Source organism: Equus asinus, chromosome 12 (assembly GCF_041296235.1).
Source record: "Equus asinus isolate D_3611 breed Donkey chromosome 12, EquAss-T2T_v2, whole genome shotgun sequence".
Lineage (NCBI taxonomy): Eukaryota > Metazoa > Chordata > Mammalia > Perissodactyla > Equidae > Equus > Equus asinus.
The window spans coordinates 13,144,843-13,172,789 of NC_091801.1; the positions used below are offsets into that span (position 1 = coordinate 13,144,843).

Here is a 27,947-nt window from a genome sequence, read left to right on the forward strand (position 1 = left end):
GAGATGAATAACCAGCAAGAAAAGTAACCTTGGCAATTACTTAAGTGACAACACAAGTATGTAGGCTTGCCCAGAAGAGTTCACATTTAGGGAAAACAGCAACAATCACTCTCAGTGTGGCACTATATGAAGAACGTGATACTGGGACGGAGAAGTACGATGTGGAGGGAGCCTGCAGTCCTACACCTGCTTTAACTCCCCCCCCTTCCAAACTCCACAGCCAAAGAAGGGAAAGATAAGCCGGACGACATTCAAGGGAGAGCCACATAAGTAAGTAAACTAGGCTGGGACATGGGAATTGAAGACTTCTACAAAAAAGTTAAATGAATTAGGTTTATTGAACTTAGAGATGGACAACCTTATAAGGACAATAACAAGCAAAAATAGAAATAGGTTTAAATTACAACACATGAGAATAAAATTAAATGTAAAGAAGACTTTCCTCAGTCTTAAGAAGGATAAATGGGTTGCTAAAGTAGAAGAGATCTCTCTAGGATGGTTTGAGCGTGCTTGGGGCAGACCTGGATAAACTGCAAATACCTGTCTCCAGCCCACACTGTTAGGAGGAACTACCTCAAAGCACTTCTTTAAATGCAAAGTTGAAAATTAAGAGGCAGCCAATGGCTCAACTGCTATAATGGGCCCAGCCTTGGTCAGAAGGAAGCTATTCCTGGGTACCAGCTTTGGGGACACTAGCAGCAACCCAGGACTTTCCTGTACAGGATACAGCACAGATCTGATCTGTGGTGCAGCCAAACTAATACACAGGTGAGGGGATGCTTTCTATTCTCCCACTTTCAGTACAAATAAGCCCCTGATAAAGTATCTAATCTAAGTAGATGGAAAAATTGGAAATTTGAGTGTATGGCACCCTAAGCTGTTAATGTCTGTCCTTGAACACTATCCCAATTCAAGTGTTTTTCTTTAACTAAGGTGTGATGTAGCATGGAGGAAAAAAAGAACACAATGATTTTCCTTATGACATTGCTGATTAATAATCACACGGTCAGTTGCATGTAAGTTAATTCTTTAAATTTAATCAGTCCTTTATAAAACTTCCCAATTAGTAAAAGATGGCTTATTTTAATAGCCTTAAACATTGGTTGCTATTTAAACAAGACATTCTAAAAAAAAGCAATCACATAATAGTTTATAGTAATTTACATGTGGATGGTATACATTTAGATACAGAGGTAGAAGTTCACTTTTACAACGTTTCACTAATACACATTTACCAAATTCAAGGCACAAAATAGTTTGCTTTACAAAAAAATACTGTAAAAATGTCATTTGCTGTTCTACAATGTGAATAAAACTTCCCAAAGAATCTTTACACCCTTCCATACGTACTCCATAGTATATGATTTTCCCCCCTCACTAAGCATAGTTGGCACAAAAATGGGGACTTTTTAAAATGCAGAAGTTCCCATTTTTAGAAACTGTTTCTTTGCAGAGCTGCTGTGTATTCTAGATAAAAGTCCATCCAAAGAAATGAAACACAGCAACTTCCTGAGGAAAGGGCACTTTCTGTATGCAGCAAAATTCATAGGTAGAAAAATGTATGATCCTTTTTAGATAACTAGGTCTCCAGAGTAATGGATACTTACGGAAAGATTTCAGAGAGAAAATTTAAAATTCGGCTAACACGTCAGCCATTATGACTTTAAGAAAGAGACCTGATCACCTTTACGGTAGCAATCAAACATCATCTACTTCAAAATGATGGAGATTTCAAAATTCCTTTTTAAAAGAGCTGTACATACAAACACCATGAAAAAGCCACACAGGCTTTGCAAAACTGAAACTTAGAAACCATGAGAAAATATAGCACTATCAGTCCTTGAAATTGCAAGGGTGTCCATTGGCTAGAGTTTAATTACAAGAATTAATAAACTCTACGGGAATTAAGAAAAACCACACACGTGAAACACACTGTAGTTACCATCTCTAGACTTTCTGCTTGTTAAAAAGGAAAAAAAAAATGGTAGCCTGGAGATGTCACACAGCGCTTGTCTACAAGAGCTGACTGGTGTTAGGCTTCTGCCTACAAAGGACCCCGCTGGCAACAACTGAAGCCCACTCTCGCTGATTACATTTTCCCAGTACTCTAGTGGGTTAATTTACACTTTATTTTTTTTTTTAAAAGTTGATTATAAAAAAAAATTCAACATGGATTTAAAATCCAGAGAATGTCAGTAATGCTGATGTGGATCGGACAGAAACATCTTGATCGTCTTCTGATAGAAATGATATTCCATACAAAAAAGATCCTCAGATTCCATTTTTTGCTTCATTATTGTTTGTGGCTTGTTTTCTCTGAGCAATAAAGGGGTACATACACTTGTCCGCTCCTAGGAACCGATACATGCACACAACCGCTTCAAAGGGGAGGATGCTGAAAAAGGAAAGCCAGGGTCGTTAGCCAAGGTGAGACATCTCACGTTACTTAAGTTGTGGGGGCGGGCAGGGAAAGAGCCGAGGGATGTGGGAAGCCCTCACAGTTACCTCTTCATGAAAGTCACGATGTACATGAGGCGGGGTGTGCAGATCATGGGCTGGTCAGTGAGGATCGCCTTCATGGCCTGCTTCACACAGTAATCGGGCTTCAGGGGGGGCAGAAAAGGCTCAATTTCTTTCCTGAAAGTTATATATTCAAAAAACGAAATTAAGAGTGAACGCAAAATAGGGAAGACTGGAAATATACGTCAAAACATTAACAGTGACGTTATGTGAGTGACGGGATGTTGGGTCCATTTTGTTTTCTTCATTGTGCTTTCTGTATTTTCCAAATTTTCCTACTATGAACACATTTTATTTGCACAGCCTGGGAAATACGTTTAAAAAAAATACAGCAAAAGCGGTCTACTTTTCTGTGAAGTGAGAAAGTCATGTCTGTAAAATGCCTTCAAATGTATTTCAAATTATTTTTCTAATTTTTTCTTTGAATAGAAAAAGGAGAGAGTGTTTGGCATAACAAACACTAAAAACGCAAACAAGATGCCAAACTTTTAGTATTAAGTGTAGTTAAAGTGACGGCGTGTGAACACTGATCTACCCTTTCTGAGTGACATAAAAGTCAGCTACAGACGTTCCGGATGCCTGACTAAGGAAAGCCAAGGTATTTTCTCTGAGGGGGTCTCTGAAATGAAGTGCATACAGACATCCTACCTTCAGCTGAATTCATTAAGTTACACAGTGAAATGACCTAATAATGTGATTTATTTCTTTCCCTTTTCATTGTCCCACCACAGCTTTTGGCCCCTGCTGTGATGCTACATAGGAAACAGGCGCCTCAGATGCTCAGCAACTGTTCCTAAGTACATAAGAGGGAAAAACAAACCAACACACACACGTGTGCGCACACGCGCACACACCCACGCACGTGCACATGGGAAGAAGCAGAGTGAGTCTGCTCCTGGTGCAGACTGGAGTCCACCCGCCTGACACTGGAATGACTCAGATCACCCTCCACCTCCTTCACGGCTTGGTCAGGCTCAGGATGTGTTAAGAATGGCCTGACCAACAGGGAACTGGTTTGGTTATCTTCCCTTGCCTTTCAAATTCATCCAAGCAAAGATCTCACAGCAAGCATGTCTTCACAAGTATCCTCTTAATGATTCACGGTTTTGTTTATTCTGCTCAGCTCAAGTCAGATTCGACTTGACATTTCTATTCCCACATGCCTCCTTTCAAAGCGTGTGGGTATTTTATTTCATTTTTAGTAAATCTAAATGGTTCCTTTCATTCTGTCAGAGTGAATCTAGCTACGTACACTCTCTGCAAAAAAGGAACTTCCAAATCTGCAGTCTAATCTGCAGGGTCTTTTTAGCAGAAAGGCTGTGACTCTTCCGTGACAGTGACATTGTTTTGTATCCAAACCAAAGTCACATATATTTACTAACACTAATATTAAAGAAAGGGAATAACTCCTAAAGAAGCAGCTTCTACGGGAAATCCTGGGTATCTGTCTTCTCCTTGCAGCTGCAGGGGAGCCATTTCCCATCTGATGCTTCTAGATTGACTTCTGCAAGCTAATGTCAGCCCCGCGCTCGTCAGTCTTATACAGCTCAATTTTACACACCCTGACCAATGAAAACTATAGGTTAACCATGAAGTGGTAGTTATTAAAGCACAAGGCTATGTTCGAAGACCCAATCCCACATATTCTCCCAGGATGGAAAGATTACTTTTAAAACAGGTTTTTGTCAGTAATAAGACAGATTCTCACTGACCTGATTCGGCAGCCTCTGAACATGCCAGTGTCTACAAGGTAGGGGCAAACCAACGTGGTTTTAATTCCGTCCTTTTCCGCAGCCTTTAACTCGTGGCTCAGGGATTCATGAAAACCCACGACTCCAAATTTACTGGCACAGTAATCCTGAGTTAGAGGGAGGGAGAAGAGAAATACTAAGGATGTGCACAGATGCTGGACCAAACCGGGGCTTCCCTGGTCCCATTTCCCCGGTTACATGTTGATACAAATGGCTACAGGTGACTAAGGAAAGGAAAGGAAAGCATTTTAAAGGACAGTTATCTGATGTGGTTCAGTGCAGAAATAATAGTTCCAAAGCAACAGCAGAAACAGATGAATACTTTTTGCCACATCAACGAAGTATCATATTACTTTGGGAAGTTACCACAAAGGATTCTATGAAAGTTAACAAGCTCAAGTTAAAAATGGAGAGAGGTTCACTTTGAAGTGTCTGGAGAATTTACAAACGGTCTCTTGTTCAGTAAAGGAGACTGAAAAACCAGTTTCTTTAGGTTATAAGTCATTATGATCCGATTTTCTTTTTAGGGTAAAGTAAAAATGAAAACGATAACTACACCTTGTAAACCTAAACTGGAACTTACCCTAAGGACACACAGTATAAAAAGTAAGTTCTTCCCTATCACCCAACTTCAAATTTAGGAATGGAAATGCAGAATGCAGAAGCCATTCTGTGTCCTTTTGTGCACTTGCCTGGGATGATGTTTTCAATTTTACGCTACCGACACCCATAAGACGAACGGTGAGGAACCGTACCCACACACACGCCTTATAATTTGAATATGGGGAAGAACAGGGTTCGATTAAGCCAAGTTCTACAAACTTAAAATGCCAGACACCTCACATCTGCCGTGCCATCTCATCCGATGAGCTAATACAAGATAGCTCACTTTTGGCAGGTTGACCAAAACAGAACGTCAACCTTTGGCCTCATTTATCTGTTCCCCGTGGCACTGTCACTGCCCTCCACGTTTCACTCTCGACCCTGTGCCTCCCCACTGTCACCAAGCAGAACTGCTAAAGAAGATGGGGCATGCTGAGGACTGGCCCATGTCCTTGTCTTGCTGCTGCTGCTTTGTCAGACTAGTGTAAGTGATTTTACGGGCTTTTAACAGCTGGCCTGGGTTACTTGGAACACTCCTCCACGAGCACAGAGGAACAGCACTTCGTGGGCTCTCATGTACGGGCTCAGGTACTCTTCTCAGGGTTTTGGTGTATTCGTCACGAGACAGACCGACTGAATGAAGGGAAGGTTTTATATTTGACAAACCTCAACTCCAGCAGTACTGAACAGTCCCAAGGAACTTGCAACTGTCACAATGTGGCCATGATTAATTTCCAGCATTGTAGGAAGAAAAGCTTTGGTGGTCTGAAAGAAAAGTAAGATTCCAGCTTTAGAAGTGACATTATGAGTTTCATCTCAAACCCAATCCAAGATCATGAAACAAAATCTTGCCCACGTAATGTTACATTTCCCCATTTGTTTAAAAATATTTTACATTTATCAGAAAGAGAAGATCCTTTAAGTGTCTGGTTAACTTACCACCGTAGCATTGGCATGGCAGGCCTATTATAAGCCGTGACCAACCAGACTGTAACACAAGAGCTTTTGGGGACAGTGTCCAGAGATGAAAAGAAAGCCATTAGTAGAAGGCTCTTTATCACCTTTCAAGTGATAGTTATCTGCTAATCTAAACTTCTCCCAGGTCAGAGATCTCTTCATGCTCATGACACTTTAGCACAACCATGTCACGGTCTGTGAGGGACCTCCAGCCTACCCAGGACTAGGTGCCTGGTACTACTGTTTATTTTACACGGCTATGTCTAAATAGTAAAAGACCCAAGAATGAAGAGAAATTCCAGCATCCAAAGCTTTACCACCAAAGTGGACTAACAGGAGGCAAAGTATTTTAGGATGTCAAAAAACAGGGCAAAAGTACAGAATCATTTTAATGAGAAATGTGCCATAATGCTGACTCTTCACTGACAAGAACTTGTAGCATTCTGAACGACCACACTCCACTGCAGAGTTTACTGAGGAGTGACTTTCTCAAGGAGGCAGGTGACTGGCCACTCAGGGTAGCAGAGCACGTGGCAGAAGTTCCGCGACAGTGGACCCAGAGGTGGCATTGGTTTCTTATTCACTAAACTCTCTTTTCCCTCTAGCTCTCTTGCCTTCAAGATGTAAGGCTATATTTAAAAAAAAAATTACTTCAAATTACTTAAGATGATCTATTAACTACTCTACCAGGCTCCCAACAGTTTTATAACCTGCTTCTTAAAAGAAAGCAGCAAAGAGCAATCTGTCTACTGTTGAGTTATATCCCACTGCCAACACAGCTTCCCATGATTTATGAAGTTAAAAAACCCAAACACTACACAGTGGACTTAAAGAACAGTTGCATTCCCTTCTGAGAGGATTTCCTGGCTGAGAGATCACTGAATTTTTGCATAAATATCTAATTTGTTATGATATCTTCTGCATGTACAAGATCAAAACCAGTCATTCCATTAATTTTGAAGTTTTTCCACGTTCCAATCCAGGATGCATACAGTTGCCAGATGCATCTTTGTGAAGCATCCCAAGGTCTTCCCCAGTGTGAGTCCTGATCATCACACAACCTCCTGCCCCCCATTCATACGTGATTTGTCTGGGCCTCTTCACTGTTGTTACCTATGTCACACTTCTTCTCACCTGTAACGTTTTACTCATGAGCTCTTCTCTTCTCTGACAATCCACCCCCAGTACTCTCCTACATACAGCTGGCCCTCCATATCTACAGATTCTGCACCCGCAGATACCGAGGGGCGACTGTAATTCAAAGTACAATATTAATCACATATTTACATAGCCTCTTATGCTTTTCAAAGTGCTCATGTCACCAGAGTCTCCCAATAATTCCCTATGGAAGGTGTTAAGCCTTTACCTAATATTATTCTAGCCCACACTGACTTTGCCCTATTCCTTTAAGACATATAGTTGGTACCATTCACCGTAACATATAATTCTGTTTCACGGTGTTTTAATTTTGATCATTTTATATTTACTTGTCTGGCTGCCCCAGACTAAACTGGGAGATGTAGATTACTCTTTCAACTATTAAGGGGGAACTACTACCCTGTGACAGGAAGGAGGAGGAAGGATGTGAACAACACTTCTCATGTATTTCAGAAACCTGGCACCCTGTTGGGTGTAAGACACACAGTTCAGCTTGGTTTTATCTGCTTGCAGTAGTAAGTGGGAATGGTTAGGGTAATTATGACAGCAATTATTATCTTGGTCTGCTTGATAGGCAAAAAAGGCAAGACCTGGTACTTCAGGTCATTATAGGTTCAATTTTTGGCTTTACAGCTTATATATGGCCATTATATCACAGAATTGCAATAAAGTAACACCACAAAGAAGGTTATATATTCCAATCTAGACTAGAAAGCATATCCTTAAGTAATCAAGTCTGTAAGTCTCCTTTTAGTATCTGGTTATGATTAATTGTCCCCAGATTAGCTAAACAGTATAAAGTTTAGTCTTGATGTTATCCAGAGGTCATTTCTAAGGATTAAAAGTTTGCCTAGTCTTGGAGAACGGGGATAGATTTAACACGAAGGCCCTATTTTTAAGTTCTTACATAAGTGGAAGGACTCAATATTAAATCCTAAGAAATTACACACAATATAGAATACCAGTAGGCACTTGCTACTTGGTAGCCTGACAAATCTGAATCGCTGACTGTGCTCGTTCACATGGCCCGCGTCCACTCTGACTCTGGCTGGCAGCTGGCCCTGACCAGGAACACAGACGGGTTGGCTCTAACGAATCCCCCGCATCGTGTGCGATGTTGCTGCCTGCAGGCGTTAAACGACTAATCCAGATCCCCACGCCATATCAAGGTAGGTGACAGAAGATTAACAAATTCCTAACTGTTTTTTAAGTTTAATTTGTTGCAAGGTTCTGAAAATGATTAATGTTCCCTCCCCTTCCCCTGAAATTAGTCTGGTAATGTTAACTTGTTCATTCAACAAGCATTTCTTGAACAGCTAGTACATGCAGATGCTGTACTATGATCTGGCCGAACAATGATGGGTAAAATGGGAGCTGGTCCCCTTCCTGTCTCTAAGGAGAATTTATACTCACCAGCACTTAGCTGTGTTGAATCAGTACATCAAATATAAAAGAGTTCTCCTTTATCCTTCTCAAAGGCAGGGTAAAGGGTGCATATTCTGAAACTGTGATTTGGGTCTGCTCCCCCCACTTCCGCCCCAAGTAGTCTGGAGGGACGTTAAAGCTACTGGTTTTGTATTTAAAGGAAAAAATAAAAAGAGAAACAAAAGAATCTAAATATGGCTATGTGACTAAAATTTTTTTCCAATTATGGGTTGTAAACATACTTTTTCAGGGAAATATGCTTCCCTTTAAGTAACTAGTGAAGTGTGACACAGATTTGCTTGTTTTAATATGAAGCTTTCTTTTGAGAGGGAGGGGTTAGTTTAAAAAAAAAGGTAGTGGCAGGCCAAAGCTTCATATAAAATAGGGGATTTCTCTCTCTAATCAGGGACAACTTTGGCCATCTGTATACATGAGATCCAATGTTCCTTGCGATTTCTACATTCTAAGACAAAGGCCTAAACTCTTCATTTAGAAGGGCTCACCAATTATAGGTCTAATGCCACAGTTACTACCGCCATTCCTAACAACGTGGAGAACAACAAGCAAGATGCTGAGGAAACTGGAGATGAAGTCAGCTATCCGAGGCCCTGGTCAGCCTTGGAACCCAGACTGGTTGTCTCCCCAAGCTGGTGTCAGACACTCAGCTCCTACTGTGTGCCGGGCAATGGCGAGGCTGAGATAAGGGCATTCCCATCAGGACCACTCAAGTTTCTTTGCAAATCTGAATTTCCAGGGTTCAGGCTGGAGCCTGATCCACGTGACTGAGCACTAGGCTGTTAATCATTTCCTTTGCTGCCTGAATGGAGTCAAGCAATTACCGCTCGTGTGTTATTTCCACAAGCAAACTCCTGCCTTATGTCTGGGGCACATTACCAAATAAACTTTGATCAACGCTAATTCTATTCCGTTTTTTACAAGAAAAATGCAATAAATGGGTGGCTAGAAAGCATCACATTTTCAGGAATTTTCCCAAGTAACCCGACTAGTTTTCTTTTCTAATTACTCTTGCCCTCAACAGTCTGGTAGATGACATCTGAGATAGCACAGCATATTCTGTCCTTGACACAGTTTGACAGCACAAAGAAATCTGGCACTTTGTAATGAATTATTAATGTGCACAAATATTGTAGCATGTATGAGATGGGGACCAGCAAAAGGTGAAGTGCCCGTTGCCATGACACCAGTCAGTTCAAGCTAAGGTTCGTGATCTTTAACTTTGTCTCAAAGAGTCGCTGGGAGAACACAGAGGCAAATCTGAAGTGCATGCTCCAATGGCTTAGTATAAATTCACGCGTGTGCTGCCATCGGTGAATCTGAGAGGGGCGACTCAGATTCCCCACCGAACGCCAGGACTGCAGTGGTATCTTAACTGTAAGGATGGACTATCTAGGTCAGGAGTTACCACTAGTAAAGGGGTCTGTAAAGGAAGTACATTTGATCAGTCACCAGAGTTAGTTGGTGCCAACGGTAGTTGGCAAGGTTAGCTAGATGCTTAACCTAAGTCACAGAATGGCACTCCATCGCTATGCCCTCTTATTCAAATGTCTAAGAAACAGGAGGACACCTAGCTCGCCATCAGGAAAATATGGCTGACTCTTGATCGAGGGGGTGTCAAACTCAGTAACCAATATACACCAATCGGTATGTTCAGTGAGAGAATTTAGAGTTCGAAGGGACCTGGGGTTATCTTACCTGCAAAAGAGAAAACTCTTAATAATGGACTCTGGCTAAAAAGTGTTAACGATAGACCTTTGATTACCTGTGATTAATTTTATCACATGACTCTTAACACCACAATCTGCCACCAGCTGACAGGGCTGCTACGTGACTAAAAAGAAGAAAAAAGAAAAGGAAAGAGGACATTCAAATGGACACTGACATTCCTATGAAACATGCTTAACAAGTCTACTGTCTCCAGACCTCCTCAGGGTTCCTCTTCAAAGCACTGTGCACTCTGAAAGATAACTGTAAAGGTCATATTTATAATATAAACAAGAACTTCTTAAACAGAAGTGTGACTGGACATAGACATGACATGTCATATCTCGAGAAATCTTTGAATGTTAGGTTTACGCCAAATTAACTTCCAACAGTTCCAACCCTCCAGATCATTCTTGGTGCTTTTAATGACAGACTGCAATGCAGAGTCTGCAGCTGCACTGTCAGGACAAATTAGCCTAAAGTTAAACAAAAGAGAATGTGAAGAAATGTGGTATCCGGCAAAGTCTGACTTTTGAAACTTCGAGATTGATGACATTTTAAAGGTATAGGTAAAACACTCAGAATGTGTTTTCCATATTTGTAAGCAATTTCAGGTTACCGAAGACTAAGGGAAAAGCAACGTTAAAATTCACAGTAGGAAAAGGTCTCATGCTGTATTTTTGTGCGTTTGCATGACTGTCCCATGGTCAATTCAAGAAAAGGCATCTCTTTAAAAGACTCATTTTGAAGTGTTTCTCTCTCATTTGAATGTCCAAGAAACAGGAGACTTCCATTTCCAAAGAGGACCATAAATCCGACTACAATGGGAAAAGGATTAACACCATCAGCACACATATAGGACAGTTTTCTGATGTATGTTTAAGGGTTTTCAGGATCTCCAAACAACGGCAATATATATAATTTGAAAAAAGAAAGAAACAACCACCAAGACTCCACTGAACACAAGCTCCCCAAGTGGACGTCGTTACGCACCCTCCCAATGGTTCCACCGCTCTCCTGGTGTTGTGCTGCTTCTGTCTGTGTTGCTAGGAGAGTAATTTATCTTCATCAGAATCACAAAGGAACACACTGCTTATTTACAAGGCTAAAATGACATCTGGTGGCATTCTTCCCTGAAAATTCAGCCACTGCTCCTGGAAAACTATGACTCAACAGTACACACTACTGAAGGCACCGAAAATATAGTGAACTGTGTTAAAAAGGTTAACAGGATAAATCATCAGTGTGTTCAAAGATTAAAAAAAATGGTGGCATACCCCCAAGATAACCTGGGAAAGGAATATACGGCTAAATAAATATTCTCAATTCTATAGACTTACAGATATCTGCTTAATATATATACTGACCTCCAAACTTTAGAAATTTCACTTTGACTGTAGAAAGTGTTACTTGAAATTTTTCATTACAAAATTATCTTCAATTAGGAAGTAAAACCTAAATCTATATTTGTTAGCAATATACTGACTTTAAATATTTTAGTTGCAGTCGACAGCAGAAATTCTGAAATTCACATAATTGGATGGCAGGGTTTTTTTTTTCTTTCCTATTTGGGTGTGTTTGTAGAGAGAGAAAGGTCTCCTGACAAACTGTGCAATGGAGCCTCAAGATACTGAAGCCTGAACTACTCTCTCAGACTAACAATGTTCGTCAAGATCTCCATCAGATTGACACACAATGTTCTCTCTTAGCTACAGAGGAGAGACTAAAGAATACCTCATAATCATCAAATTCATACCAATGCCACACCTACTAGCCTTTTTATTATTATTTTGAGGCTACAGGGATTAGTTTAACATCTGGAGGCATCAGCAGTTAATACTTAACACACATGCACAAGTATCCTCCTACAGCTGCCCTGCAACCAAGAAGCTAATAAAAGAGCTCGGCTCTTCAAATGAACACCTAGATGATGACACCATTAGTTATTCAGCAAAAATTAATGCTTCATTAACTCGCCTTCCCACTGTTAGAGTATGAGATGAATCCACCCCGAGGCAGAGACTCAGATATCAACATCCCCTTACATTTTAGTTTGCTTTGCAGAAATACCAGAAAGGAGGTGACTGAAAACTCAATCTGTCTGGGAAGTACACTGGCCTTTAGAGTCCACAAACTATCTCCAAGGTTTCTTGGCTCAAAACATTATGACCACTTATATCCAATAATTCTTTCTTCAATTCTTATCACGCGTTCAAAATACAAGTCGTAACACTGAGGTATTAGTTGCATAACACTCTTGTAAATGACTCAGTAAGGCATCAGCTCCATTAGCGCAGTGGCCAGCATCTGGTGAGCACTAAAAATATCTATTCATTGAACATTTATATGTTGTCATGCCTGTGCCTTTGAAAATAATGTAACTTGAATTCATGCATTCTATGAAAAAAAAGTACAAATTATCTGCAAAACAATCATCATTCTTCTGTGTTTTACTGGAGTCCTTGGAAGCTCAATGTGTTAAAAGAAACAATGAAGCCTGAACGTAGTTTCTGAAATGCTGTTTTCCGTGCCCCTCCCCCTGGTTGAGTCCTAGATGATCAAAGGAGTGTTCTGTGATCTCCCTCAAGCTCAGGCCCCTCCTCCTATTTAATAACTCTTTATGGAATAATGAAAAAACTCACAAAATTGCAGCCAAATAGTCCCCTCAACAACAGGTTGTCATTAATCCCTTTGCTTTGCCCCAAACTCAAATCACATTTCAGAAAATGTAATAAAGACGGACCTTCCAAACAGCATAGGCTTCAGTTCCGCTCTAGTGACCAATAAGCACCTCCACGAGGTAGAAACGCGTACTGTCGAGCTCAGCCGCTGCTCAGGCCATCTGAAGGGGCAGACTCCTTCGCCCTGGTTCCCACAGCCCAGCCCAGCGATGTCCCCATCATTACCCTCCGTCACCCCTTATATTTCATGTGTGTAAATAGTTCAAATTCTTCCCTGCTTTCTACTTTGCTTACTGTGGAGTCTTTAAAAAAATTAAAATCTTTGCCTAAATAAAACTTAAATATAATCAAGAGGTTACTCCTGAAAACTTATTTTATTCTTAAGCACACACTATAACAACTTAAAATTTACTCACTGTAGATGAGGGTCTATGAGGTACCAATATGTGTGAGGCATTTGTGAAGCTTTTAAAGAAATTTAAGCCACTTTTCTATAAACCAGCAGTCCTCAAACTTTGCTACACACTGGAATCACCCAGGGGAGGTTTCAGCACTGGTGCTCAGGCCACATCCCAGGCCAATTACACCAGGGAGGGATCTGGGCATCAGGAGACACCCCAGGTGACTCCAGGATGTAGCCAAGTTTGAGAATAGTGTTCTAGAACAGAGCATCTCAGTCTCAGCACCACTGACATTCTGGGCTGGGTAATTTCATGTCGTGGGAGGGCTGCCGTGTGCATTGCAGGATCCCTGGCCTCTAACCACTAGATGCCAGTAACAAACCCACCAGTTCCGACAGGCAAGAATGTCTTTCAGATGTTGCCAAATGCCCCTGAGGGGGAAATGGCCCCCATGAGACCCACTCTTAGAAGGAACATGCACATTAGCAGATCAAGTTCCATATAGACCAGTGATGATTTTTTTCTAAGGTCTACTTCTCATATTGTAGTGACATTTTTTTAGGTTTGGAAGACAATCTGGGCTTAAAAAAAAAAATCACAACTTAAATTTGGGCTCAAATGCCCATCACTTTTAGTTTATATGTCAATACCATCAAACCACCACTCCACTATAAATTAAGAAATACCTTGGAAGGATAATAATGCCTAGAACATGCCAGAGGCCAGCAGGGGAGGAGGGCGGCATAGCAGGCAGGGTCCCCTCCCTCTGCAGTGTACTTCCTGGGCAGGAAGAATGGATCTCTTCAAGGCATCGCCTCGACTTTGTGCCATGATGCTCAGAGCTTTGGGAACTCCATCCTGGCCGCAGTGACCAAGGGGAATAGTGAGCAGGAGGGCACCCAGACTCTTCCTTTCAGACACTGCACCGGAATTCAAATCAAAACAATAAACCTAGACTAGAGTGGACCCCGGGGTGAGTTGTCTGGCATTTTCCTGGTCTACAAGATTCCTAAACAGCTGATTAGCTCAGGAAAAAAAAAAAAAAGGCAGGGTGAAGGAGAATATTGAGAAAGTGAGAAGGAAAATAAGTATTCAAGAACAGTTCCTCCTTAAACTTTGATGTGCATGAGAATCACCCGGGATCCGAATCAAATGCGGATTCTGATCCAGTAGGTCTGGGAGGGGCCTGAGAGCTTGCTTTTCTAAGGTGCAGCGGTCGGGTGATGCTGTTGCTGCCACTCCGGACCACAGGCTGAACATAAGCTTTGAGCGTGAGCCCAGCAATCTGTCTACTCCGAACCTTAAGGGGCTTCAGATCAGCTTCTCCTAGAAATTCAGCAAACTAGGCAGACTAACAGTTCCCCACCCCCTCTCCCGCTGGTGTGCTTTGACCCAGGATATTAGGGGTTGGGAAGCCCCATTCTCCACTCCCAAACTCTTCCCCCAACAAAGCTTATCAGATAAAGGCCGAATGTCAAGACGCCCCAGAGCTTCGCATGGACGACGATGGGAGTTTACAGACTGTACGATTTTTAGCACCAGCATGCTCCTCTGCTGTGGTTTGAATGCTTGTGTCCCCCCAAATTCATGTTGAAACCGAATGCCCAATGTGATAGAGTTAGGAGATGGAGTCTTTAGGAGGTGATTAGGTCGTGAGGGTGGAGCCCCCATGAAAGGGATTAGTGCCCTTATAATAGAGGCCTCAGAGAGCTCCCTCACCCCGCCTACCCTGTGAGGTTCAATGAAGAGACAGTCCTCACCAGACGCCAAATCTGCTGACCCTTAATCTTGGCCGTCCAGCCTCCAGAACTGTGAGAAATAAATCTGTTGTTTATAAGCCCCCAGTCTGTGGTGTTCTGTTCCAGCAGGCCCAGTGGACTAAGAAGCCCCATCCTGGTTAGAACGAGCTCTCAGGAAGAGGTCTTGAGGACTTCACCATCCTTACTCCTCATCCACAGAGGCTCTGAAGGCTTAGTTTTGAAGACAAGGGATTTCAACCCTTTTTGCCTCAGCATTTACCTTTTCCATTTTCCACATTTACCTTTCTGTTTTCTTGCTTTGGTAAGCCTGTGAGAAAATCTTACCTAGGAAAAAATTACCCCTTTAAGAATCAGATGCTTGGGCCCTAAGTTTGGACACCATCAGCCGGCCAACACAGCACAATTTTAAAAATCCGTTATTAGCATTTTCAAAGGCAAATCTTATGGAGTTATCTGGAATTCTGATCCCACAAGATTATTATGTAACACAATAAAGGTTTTTACTTTTCCAGGAGATAAGCTTAAAAGACAAACAAACTAAACTAAAACTACACTGTTATTGACATTTGGCTACCAAGCATTCATGGAACTTTGTCTGGCCAGTCCTTCTGGAAGAGCCCTTTTCACTCACCACTTTTCGTGTCCAGTTTGTCAACGCTGACAGGCAAACCAGGAAGAGGAGGAAGGAAGCCCAGTGACCAAGGCTGTCCCCCACTATTCTCAGTGAAGCACCCACCTCAGACACGGACCACGGAGAATTACGGAAGAGGCACCCCAGAACACACGAATCAGGCTTTGGTAATCAAATTCTAGTGTGGTATTGGTTCTTTAGTCTAGAATTTTACATGCTTGTCTAATTTATGGAGCAAACTTTCCGGGGATATTAAGCTAGGGTTAATTAGTCATTGCTAAACTAACCATGCTAATAAAAAAAAAAATCAACATTTGAAGTTGGATTCTTACATTACACCACAGGGCAAAAACATAAATGACTCACAGGAAAATCTGCTAGCAGCTTTGAACACGTAGCCCAGGTAAGTATGTGTAGGGGTTCTAAACTAAAGCCCCAGGACGAGGGTCTGGCTCCTGATGTCTTCCTTCCCCAGTGATGACCTTAGGCAAGTCCCATAACCTCTCTGGGTTTTTTTCCTCATCCATAAAAATGGGGATAATGGCTCTACTTAATTTAGAGTTGCTCTGAGGCTCAGATGAGAGAAGAGTGTTTACGAAAGGGCTCTGTAACATTTAATTGCTATATAAAAGTACAGTAAACGCACACAGGCTCATTAAGCATCTATTTATAGGCTATTTTGGTTACAAGTGCTATCTATTTTTGGTTCTGTGTTTCTTCAAGTTCCTGCAGTTCCCGGTTCTTACTATGTATGGCTCGCAGGCTGCCCTCCACGCAGCGCCAGACCACACTTCCCGCAGAAACGCAGTACCTGACCACTGCAAGAAGCCTTAAAAACATATTGCTAAGCAGCTGCCGCCCCCTTTCATCCAGAATTCTAGATGATGCTGGGAAACTACAACAAAAACACTTTCCAAAAACGCTTCTTTTCTGATCTTTTCTTTAGTTCTGTCTCACTAGAGCAGAAAACAACTATTTTAAAATATAAATAGAAACTACAACGCTCGATGGAGAGGAGTCCAGCAAACGTAAAAATACTACAAGTCAGTACAGAACTACTTTAAAGGAATTCATTAGACCTGATGTTTCTCTTTCCCAACAGATTGTAGAACTGTTCCGTTTAAAAAAAATCCTTGAGAAATCAGTAGGGGGCAGTATGTTAATCACAATTTGCAGGTGGGAAAATTCAGGCTTTGCATTTTAAGTTTCACTTGTCCTCAAAATACCCATGTGCTTACATAAGTTACACCACAAATATTTTCCTGGTTACACTGATTTGGGAAGCGGTTTTTGAGCCCCATTGTTTAGAATAACACTAAGACGCTGAACCATGTTAATATTCAAAAATTCCAGTGCCTAAGCTATTACAAGGCAAGGCAAGAAATCCACATTTTATGCAAGCAGCAAATGAGAGAGAAACACTCTGGTTTCCCCAAACCAAAAGACACTAATGTTCGAGATGCTAACACCGTTGCCACCTCTCACACATCTTTGTGTGATCTTTGAGAGTTTCACAGACCAAGCAATGTTTTGTTTCCAAATGTGAATTCACTGTAAGTGGCTTGTCAGTTGGGCTAATTTGACAGCACTCAAGGTTGTGGCAGTAATTGCCCTTCCTTGTTAAATATTCTAGCAGCATTTGCTGCAGTGTTGAAAGTTTTATGATCATCATGAGAGGATATTCAATTTTTTCCCCATGGTTCACTTAATTTTAGTTTCAGAGCATTTAGGAAAATGGTCTCTGACAGGTGTGAACTTGAGTTTTAACAGAATTGACAAATAAAGTAAAAAAGAAAAAGGAATTCAAGAATGGGCCATGCTGGGTAAGATCAAGTAAAAGATGTTAGCATTCCTTCTGTTGAAAGGCGTCTGCTCCAGTGCAGAGATGGTGTAAGCCTCCATAACCCCAGAGAGCCAGGTGACTGGAACTGGCTGGCCAGGTGTATCATGGTAAAGGTGATTATATCCTAAGGCCACGCTCTGACACCGTTTCCTCCGAACAGTGGTATCCTAACACAGTGTTGGGTCACAGTACAGGCAAGTTCTCTAAGGCTGCCCTGTGATGGGGACCAGCTGTATGCTTTACCTGTCTACTATGTATTTTCAAAGAATGAAAAGACTCCATCCTGAGTTACTTTCCAGTTATGCTTACCAGGGGTCTCAGCTTAAAAGGAGTTTTTAGGTCAGTTAATAGAAACTAGAAGGGGTTAATTCTTTGAATAGCTAGTTACTATAAGTAACTTCTGAGATAAGAAATCACTAATTAAACCAAGAGAGATTAACACATTTTAATCTGATCCCTGGAGTTACAGGCTCAAAACATTGGATGTAATCCATGAGTTGAGGCAAGAATAGTTCCCTATTTCTTAAGGACTATCAGAGTTTGTCATACTCCAAAGATTAGCTACAAAAGGCCCTTTATCTTGGGAAAATTATTGGTTGTGTGTGTAGAAGGAAATAAGTTACAAATCCACCCAGCCAGTACGCCCCCTAGTGGAACTTCAGCATAGTACAATTTGGGGGTCCAAAAACATCCTGGGTGTTTAGGACTTCACACAGGCTTGAATGGACTTTTCCAGGTCCGGTGGCTCTAACTGCACCATAGTCACATGTCTTCCCCAATCATTCAACTGAGCATTCCAAAACAAGCAAGCTAGCAAAATATGTCGTCTATACCTCCACCCATAGAAGCAGCTATCTGGATTAGACAGACAGAGGCAAATTGGCTACTTACCATAATTGAAAGAGGCTTAATTTTAGTTTCTGAAAGAACTAGAACAGAAATTTTAGATGGATTTGCTATTAATATTCCTTAACTCAAGAAAAAAACCTTAAATAATAAAAAGGGGTTTCCTACTTAAAAAAATTATTCTAATTCCCAAGTGAGGTAATTAAGCTGCTTGAAAGGAATTTTCTGACTGCCATATCTGAGATATATTCAAGATACTTAAAGTCAATTCGCTAGAATTTGGCAAAGATCTTTAAAATCTGAAAAATGATTAGGGTAAAACAAACTTCAAAGAAGAGAATAAATTGAGAGACTGAGCAGTGAAGCATCTAGCCATAGGGTTGGTCGCTCTTTAGGCCCCAGTGACCCAACCCTGCATGACTGGCTAAGGACTGCGGGGCACTCTCCATTCAGTCTTGTTGAAAAAGTCATCCAATGTGTTAGCATCAGCACAGGTTAAAGAATGCTTCCACTTTGACACGTCTTATAGATTAATTTCTACTTGGGCAGATAATGGATAAAGCCCTGGATGTATATGAGGGAGAAATAATGAGGGAGAAAAGATCAAATACCAACTTTGCTTCCAGAAATCGAGATAAACAGCATAAAATCAAATGAGAGAGGGCCATTCCTTGAACCAGGAATTTGAGACCGTTCTACAAGAACTGCCCCCTTAATATAGAAAGATACTATTAAGTCAATATGACGATTTGGGGCATGTGTTTGTTGTTCTTTCTCAGGGCTAGTGACACATTTTGTCTCCACTCTTGGACTTCTTTTGCCTCCCAGTAAGACAGGACTCAAATGGCAGAAGAGCTGAGTGTGCGGGGATCCTTCAGAGCACAGTGAGGTGTCCAGCCTGCCTGGAGTTTGGGATACACCAGGGGTCATGACAGGTGAGGAGCTTGAAGGCGGGTGGAAATCAGCTGCCATGCTAACGAGCCTGGGCCTCACGCTGTGAACAATATGGTCATGCAAGGGTTTGGAGCAGGTTCTAGTCAGCATCATCTTTAAGCAGGCCTGTAACAAACTCAAGTCTGCTTAGACAACCCCAGGTTGGAGAGCAAAGGCTGGAAACAGGGAAAGAAGTTTGGAGACGCTTTCCAGAGTCCAGGCAAGAGGCGCTGGAAGTACAAGAGAGGAGAGAGGACTGGAAAGGAGGGGATCAAAGCCCATGGTGCAACAGAACAGTCAGGACTGGGGGACCCGTGAGCGTGTGCAGGATGGAGAAGGAAAGACACCGCTGCCCCTTCCAAGCCTGGTACTGGCCACACCAGGGAATTCGAGAAGGGGCCAACAAGGAGTTAGTTCAGTTTTAAGACTTGATGATTCTAGGGAATATGTGGAATAGCCAAGAGAGTTGTGTGAACTTGGCAACTGTCTTAGAAATCACAGGTTACCCAGCGAGAGGTGCACAGTGAGAAGAGGCTGGAGGACACAATATTACAGGGTCACTACATTTTGAAGGCAGAGAGGCTAAGAGGACGGCGAAGACAGGAAGAGACGCAGGAGAAAGCGGGCTTATAAAGGAAGCTAAAGCACTGGGGTTTCAAAGAGCTGGTCAACAGGGTCACATTCTGCAGAGAGAGTAAGCCGCATACTGGACTTGGCAATGACGGGAACACTGCTAGTTTTTAGGACAACATCGGTTACTGAGCAATATTTGCTAAGCAACTGAGATAACCAGACACAGATTCGAACACACATCAAAGATGTCGGGAAGATTTTTATAGGACGGTTCCCTGCTCATATCAATTATGTAAAGTGACATTTTATCATGTCACAGATGTGGATTTCGAGTAGGAACAGATTTGGGCCCAGCATGTAATACATCAAATATAGAAACTCAAAGTTTAAGGAACACGTGCTCTTATCTTGTGTTAGGAAAGAAGCCTCTGCAATGACCCTGCTAGGTACACAGCCCCAGGGGGCCAAGCAGTTGCCATCTAAAGAGACGTTTTACTCAGTTTTTAACCGTGACTACAAGAATCAATAAGATAAAATATCTTACCCCATATTAATTTACAGTTCAGTTCAAGACATAAAGTCTTTATTTCTAATGCTGAAACATTTGATTTTTATGCATATTATTTAAAACAGAAAGCAGATCGAGGAGAGATGTAAAAATAGGCCACGAATTCCAAGTTTTCAGTAGCTGTCTTTAAAAACGGGAAAAACAATACCCTATAAAATATTTAGTCTAACAATTCTTAATATCATGGTTTGGAGGAGGAAGTATTGGCCAAAATAGTTTTATATGAATACTTCAGAGATTTTCATTTTTATTATTTTTTTAAAAAATTCTAAATCTAAGAGGCCTTGAACAAAACTAGGTTTCTCTATCCGGAGAACAGAGTATTTGAAATGAAAAACTAGTAAATCACATAAGAACTTAAACATTAATGATTAGAGACCCTTCATGAGATATTAGGCACAACCACAGCACTAATGTCTGTAAGTGCTACATTACTCAGATCTAGCTGGTGGGCTTTTACTTTTCCTGGATGGATTTTAACTAAATAGACTTTAGACATTTAGATATAGATAAATGCCTAATTCAGTAATTAGTATTTTAAAACTGTGAAACCTTTTAAGTTAAGTGGTCTATTAATTAACTACCAATTATCTTGTCTGACTACCGTATCAATAGAAGTAAATTACCGACTAGCTATTCGACAGATTCAGTCCTTTACCATGCAGAATTCCTTCAGAACACAAAAGGCCTGGAGTTCAATGCTTTTGCTTCCCCCTTTTGGTTAATCAGGGATCAATCTGCTGCTCACATGTAAGGGCCAAATTCAGCTCTTTGGTAAAAAAGGATCTACAGATAAACTTTGTGTTTTAGAAATGGCAAGCTAAGATTCCACTCCTCTTAAAAAACAAATGAAGCAATATTAATATTTTGGGGAAAACAGGGGTTTGCATTTCCTGTATGGAGGCCAACTTTCCATATTTCAAAGGAGCCTAGAGAGGTATTTTCAAGCTTTTACATCTCACTGAGATACAGACAGAGCCTAAGTGAATGGTTTTATGATTATGCCAAAGTTCAAGAGCACTGTATTGCATACGTTCTTCATGGTCTTGTCCTAACTGTGAACGTTGCACGACAAATTATCCTGACTAGAACTTACCCCAAATCTATCACTTCTTGACTGGTGACCAAGAGGAGGTTCCTAGGAGAGCTGCTGGTGGTAGAAGAATGCTGAAAGATGAAGTGTCACAGCAGACTGGAGGGCTGTGCAGAATAACGCCAAGTATTGTAAAAACTTCCAACGTGTAAGGAAATAGCATGAGATTAGGAAGCCAAGGAAGGAATTGCAATAGGAATCCTCTCCTTGAGGCCTGGTCATTGGGAAATATGAATGGTGGCCAAACATGCAATTTCAAGCTTGATTCAAACTGGCATATCAGTACAAGCCTTCTCAAAGCTGCTGGCCTTGCACCAATGAGCAGAATTAATATGCCATAGTAAAACTGAGCATACAGGTGGGGCTGGGAGAATGGAAAAGTTGTGTAGGAAAACAAAAGGACATACAAACAATAACGAATGTGAGCCAGACCCATTTTGGAATCCCATCAATCTTACACAGCTCGAATTAGTCCAACATAATGCCTACCTTCTGAAACTCCAGAAGACAGACCCATGTGAGCATTCTCTGAATAGGTTATCTCCTAAATATTTAAGCAGAAGCCTAGCCTGTATTATCAAACATTTATTGAGTGGCTGAGGCGTAGAGCTCTGTTCCAGGCAGGGAAAATAAACAGATGTATATAACAAGCTGCCTTCAGACAGCTTGCTATCTACTTGGGGATTTCAAAGCACAATGTGTAAAAAGTTACACCAAAGAACACATACTATGCACCAAAGGATCAGAGGGGCAATACATGCTGCAAGAGATTAACAGAAAGAAGAGAAAAAGCCTTAGATAAGTCACGTAACTGCAGCTTCATCAGAAAGCAAGTGGCTGGACAAGATCATCTCTAAGGATCCTTGCAGCTCTAATATGCAACAAACCAGAAAAGGGCTGGAGTGGGGAGGAAAGGTTATATTAATAATTTGACCTAGGCCTCAAAAGGTATACAGAGTGGAGGAACAGGGCCTTTAAGGCACGGGGAATAGCATGAGGAATGGTTTGGAAGCAGGAGCACCCACATCCTTCCAGTGGGAGTCCACACGGTTTTCTATTTCACTGCGTACAACTCTAACTCTGGGTCAGGAGCAACATACTACTTCTTATTTTATGAAAACAGACATGAGCTGCTACTTAAAAGTCTGGCCGAGATGATCTGTTCAAATGACTGAACAACTCTTTGCTCAGCTGATCTACATTTTAAAATGTATGGGGCAACTTCCTTCCCTGCCTAGACACACTGGTTATTTTTTCTGGAAGGAAAACGGCACACGCCAATACATCTTTGAACAGCTACCACGAACATTTTTGCCTAAGAGGGCTACTGGAAGGGAAGCCAAATTCAGGTGGCTCTTATACCATTTAAACCACCACCTCCTCTCCCCCAAAATCACTGTGAAAATTATAGCAAGTCTTCTTTTAAATTTTAGTTGCTAGATCTTGACTTCTTAAAAGGTTTATAAGTCTCGGCAAGAAGTCAGAAATTCCAACTCTAAAATGAATTTTCTGACTCAATATTGAAAATAAATTCTTAAGTTTAGATGCTTAGGGGAAAAACAGCTGGAGAATTCAGGAGCCTCCCATATTTTAATAAGAAGTGACGTCATTACTGTCAAGGCTTCCAAGAACTCCCTAAATTGTGTAGTTAAGCAACATCTCAAGGCAAAGTAAGGACTGTGGGAAGGTGATACTTTCTTCCTTGGAATACAGATTCAGTTCCACAATAATTTTTCTGTTGGAGATTTGACTCAGTTGTCTCAGAAAGTTAGTTTAGGAAGTAGCCTAATGTTAGAGGTACAGTTTATCAACTGATGTGCATTTTCAAAGCTAAACAAAATATCTATTTAAGGATGAGAAGTTGACAGAAATGAAATAGAGTTTCTACGGCAGCTTCTTTCTTACCATTCTTCAAATATGAAAACTACAGTCCACCTGCAATTTATGTCTGTCTTTTATTTCAAATAGTGGTTGGTTGTTTTACTCAGAACTACAGACACGAGATTCTTGGTAAACCATATTGTCAAGTTTATTCAGTTGTACTGGCCTTCACTTACCTGATCCACTCTTTTGTTACCTGCTACCTGGTCTTGTGGACCCCGTGGCAGCAAGGACTTTTACTGTTCCCCACCCCCACTGCATGCAACACACACACACACCCCCCCCAACCACACTTAAATTCCCCCAAACTGTACTTGGTAATCTTCTTACTCATTTAAAACATAGATGAGTTAGTGCACATCATTTATATGCTCATTTCTAGAGGTTTGGAAATGAGTTAAATAAAGTTCATGTTTAAAAATAAGACAAAAATAAGCTTCTTCCAGGATCAGAGAAGTGGTTTGACGTTCAAGGAGCAACCTTTGAATAAGCACTTCTAAAGCCAGATTAAGTTTTTAAGCAGTTGCTAAAAAATTAATGAGGTTTAATGTGACCTATTTAGGAAAAACAATTCTTTGTTGTGTCCTATTAGAAGGTTAATCCGCCTATGGAAAAAAACCCAGTGCCTATCTCCTTACCCTTTCTTTATTGGATCCTGTCTACAAAAATAAAGAGGAAATACCATGGAGGGAGGAAAGCATAAAGTGTGTCAACAGGATACAGTTATAGGGGAGAGCTTCACACCTACCTGACCGAAGATAAATTCGGTTGAAAAACTAGGGTTACTTTTGTCCCTAGAGCAGTAAAAGGTCCTCTCCTCTCATCCTCAGATGCTGCAGTAGCTCTGATGGTTAGAAGCTGATATGCCCCTGCCCCCATACGGTGACTCTGTGATCCTATCAGGGTGACTTCTGTCTTCCTGAGAGAGGCATCTTCTAAGCTGAGAAAGTTCTCAGATAAATCTAACAGGACAAGGCCACAGACCCTGTGGATAGCCCATGGATGTTAACTGACTGCCAGGGTGGCCTGACCACTCCCAATGGACCACAAATGCTGATCTCAGAATCTCTGGCACTTTCCAAAATGTGACCGAGCAGTAATTTGGAAGCCTAAACTCTGACTTTAGGAATTCATATGAACCAATGTTTTACAAACTCGACAGAAAGTAAAATAAACAAACCCAGGGTTTTATGCTCCCTCTTGTTATTTTTATGGCAATCTTTCAAACTAGTTCAAAATGTTCAGTCCTCTACCGTCTCAAGAAATACTGAATTGGGGAGAATAAAAGAAAACAACTATTTCATAGTAATCGGCACACACTGTCATTCACCGTGGGAGAACGGCAAGTTAGAAGGAAGCTCTGGTGAGAGAGTGCAGGTGGCTTTCAGGCTGGTCCCCACGTCTCCCTCCTTCCCCACAGTCTCACTGAGGAGAGCCCAGTAATGAAAATAAGGATGTTTATATTTACCCAGAAGTGTGCGTGGCAATTGACCATCATGGTTCTCTCAATGAGCTCATCAGGACATTCCAGAAGGTGATGCCCAGAGACCACGCCGGCATTATTGACCAGGACTGAGACCTCGCCAACCTCCTTGCGGACCCTTTCAGCCGTCAGGTAGACATTTTCCCTCTTCCCCACATCACAGGTATAGGTAAAAACCTGCAAGTTACAGTGGGGGAGAATTTCTTCCTCACCATTTCCAGCTGTCCTCAGAAGTCCAGATGAAGGGAAAAAAATGGGACAGAGAAAGGGGGGGGGGGATGGTGCAAAATGTGAGTCACATGGCAATCAGTAGGACAAAGATCACACAAAACAAAAATACTACAGTGAGTTTCAGATTTCTAACATGGTAAGGGCTGCCAGTGACTGAACTTACAGCTGCCTTCCTACCCCCAAAGTCTTTGGGAATTACAGCAATTTACTGGATAACTTTGCTGAGGGGAAAATCATGTAATTGTGACAAGCCCAATACGAGTCAGACCTCATGGGATCAGCTTCCTGGAGCTAAAGACACCTGGAAAGAACTGATCCCGGCCCAGAGAGTAACACTCCTTCCTCCCAAACACACACACTACACACGCTTCTTTTCGGGGGAACAGTGGTCAGAAGCAGCTCTTAGTCTCAGTATGAGGAGCCTCAAAAGGGAAAGTCTCCTCAAGGCTCACAAATCAGGACTGTACTTAATAATCTGAATTCACTCAAAGCCAAGAAATGAGCCTAAAGGTCCTCGTGAAAAAGTGGAGGTCACTGGTTTGTTCCAACGGGAGTAGCTGAACTCGCCTAAGAAGCACCCGCACGTAAACCAAGTTCACAGGTAAATATGCCATTTTACCACAAAGGATGGCAATTTAAAAACCAAAAGCTCTTCCCTGGTTTTCAAATACCTTTATTGTTTTGGTTTGGGCAGGGAGCACAAAAATCTGTATTTGCTACCCCTCCACACCACTGGTGAAAATGTAACATGTTTGACCTTTGATTTTGTGACCTAAAAGGCAGGTGCCAATAGTTTTGGTGACAAATCATCAATACCGGGGAGGCCCAGTGCCCATTATTATCTTCTCGATATAGTTCAATGTTTTCCCTGCAAATGAAAAATTCTGTCGAACAGCAAGAGCCATCACCAATTTCCCGGACCAATACTTATGGTCTCTGATTTGGCCATAAAATAAAAGATTCAAATTGGGGGCTGGCCCCGTGGCCGAGTGGTTAAGTTCGCGCGCTCTGCTGCAGGCGGCCCAGTGTTTCGTCGGTTCGAATCCTGGGCGCGGACATGGCACTGCTCGTCAGACCACGCTGAGGCAGCGTCTCACATGCCACAACTAGAAGAACCCACAACGAAGAATACACAACTATGTACCGGTGGGCTTTGGGGAGAAAAAGGAAAAAATAAAATCTTTAAAAAAAAAAAAAAGATTCAAATTGACTAACTCACATTCAGGTTAGTTAATAAATATACAGAAATACAGATTTCCTGAGGTTATCAAAAAAGTGAAATAAATTTACAATGCGTCTTAAATCCTTCAAGCGCTTCCCCTTAAGAGGCAGGGCATCTTTCAATGAGGCCAGTAGGTAACCAAAGCACTTACTTATCGCTGGTGACACAATGTAATTATTTTCTCGTGGCTGAACTTAGAGTGAAATCATCAATGCTGCCCTCGTCTAAGCGGTTCAGACCACAGTAACATACAGAGGCGCATCAGTCGAGTCTGAGAACAACTTCCCAAAGGCACTGGAGTTGCCCACCGCCAACGCGAGGGAGGCATTGCTTTAGGATTCAAACCAAGTTCCCTCTGCATCCCTATCCTCAGAGGGCTTAGGAAACGCGACATTTGTCCCCAAAGAGACAGGAGCCCCGTTTTGACTAGGGTTTGGCACACTTTGCCCTCCTAACACGGAGGTGACCGTGTTCCTTTATCAGGGGGCAAATTCCACCCGCAGGAGACCGCAGGGTGGGGGCGGGGGGCTTGTTCTCTTCCTGCAGAGCGGGGCTGACCGTGACAGTGGGGTTTCGGGGCCCCGGGGCGGGGGGAGCGCGCGGGAGTGGGGCGAGGCTTGACCCAACAATGCTCGGGCGCAGGTCCGAGTTACCTTGCAGCGCCGCGGCGTCGGCCGCCTCCAGGTCGCGGTAGATGTGGCGCACCATGCCCGCCGTCTCCTCGTTGCTCTGAGTGTTGATGTCCCAGAGCACCAGCAGCGCCCGGCGCCGGGCGAACTCGAGCGCGAAGAGGCGGCCCAGGCCGCTGCCGGCGCCGGTGATGAGGCACACCTGGCCCGCCACGCTCTTCTCCTTGGGCCGCACGAGCCAGCGCGCCGCGGCCAGCACGAACGCCCAGAGCACTTTGAAAGTGACCACGAAGAACTCCACCACGATGTTCATCGCGACGCCCCGAACCCCGCACGAGCCCAGCGCCCGCGCCCACCCCGCGCCGGGCAGCCCGGCTCCCAGCCCCGGGAGCTGGTCCGAGCGGCCGGGACGAGAAGGCTGCGCCCCGCGCCCGCCCCCGAGGTGCCCGCCGGGCTGGAGTGCGCGGCGCCGCTCCCCGCTCGCGCGGGCCACTCCCGCCCGGGCTCGGCGCGGTGGCCCCGGGCTGTGCCCGCCGCCGCAGCCGCCCGGCTCGGCGCCTCCTGCCGGCGGCCGCCCGTCCGGCCCGGAGCGCCCGGCCGGTCCCGCCGCAGCGGCAGTGACAGCCGCGAGTTAGGCGGCGCGGGCTGCGCTCATGGCCAAGCCGCCGCCGCCCGAGCGGCCCCGGAGCCGGCGCGGCGGCTCCCTCTCAGCCCGGGGGACGGACGCGCGGCGGAGACGGCTCGGGCCGGCCGGCGGCCCCGGGAGTTGTCAACTTGACCCAAGTTGCGAGAGGGTGGGAGAGTGGGGTGCGGGGCAGCGGGAGCGCCGGGAAGGGGCGCCTCGCTCGGCGCAGGCGAGCGCTGCCCCACGGCCTGCGGCTGCCCGCGCGGTCTCGGGTCCCCCTGCCCTGCACTCCCTGCGGCTGTCACTCGGGCACCGGGCTCCGCAGCGCCGAGCCGCCTGCAAGTCGGAGCGCTCCTGGCCGCCTCTGAGCGGGCTCCACGCTCCGCGCTATATAACCCGCGACCGGGAAGA

General features: G+C 43.2%; 1 protein-coding gene across 1 annotated transcript; it reads right to left on the reverse strand.

Moving 5' to 3' along the window:
• Positions 1-315: 315 nt before the first annotated feature.
• RDH10 (retinol dehydrogenase 10) lies at positions 316-27,911 on the reverse strand. The gene is made up of 6 exons (XM_014853767.3): positions 26,936-27,911; positions 24,815-25,050; positions 5,541-5,639; positions 4,233-4,378; positions 2,506-2,637; positions 316-2,395 (listed from the first exon to the last, which is right to left on the reverse strand). The coding sequence occupies exons 1-6, from the start codon at positions 27,222-27,224 to the stop codon at positions 2,272-2,274; spliced, it is 1,026 nt and encodes a 341-aa protein (XP_014709253.3). The 5' UTR covers positions 27,225-27,911; the 3' UTR covers positions 316-2,271.
• Between the last annotated feature and the right edge of the window lie 36 nt (positions 27,912-27,947).

Coding starts and splice junctions, on each gene's coding strand:
- RDH10 (XM_014853767.3), bottom strand. CDS start 27,224: ATGAACATCGTGGTGGAGTTCTTCGTGGTCACTTTCAAAGTGCTCTGG. Junction 25,051..26,935: donor CGACGCCGCGGCGCTGCAAG/GTAACTCGGACC, acceptor TTCTGAGGACAG/CTGGAAATGGTGAGGAAGAA. Junction 5,640..24,814: donor ATTGCCACGCACACTTCTGG/GTAAATATAAAC, acceptor CTTTTCTTTCAG/ACCACCAAAGCTTTTCTTCC.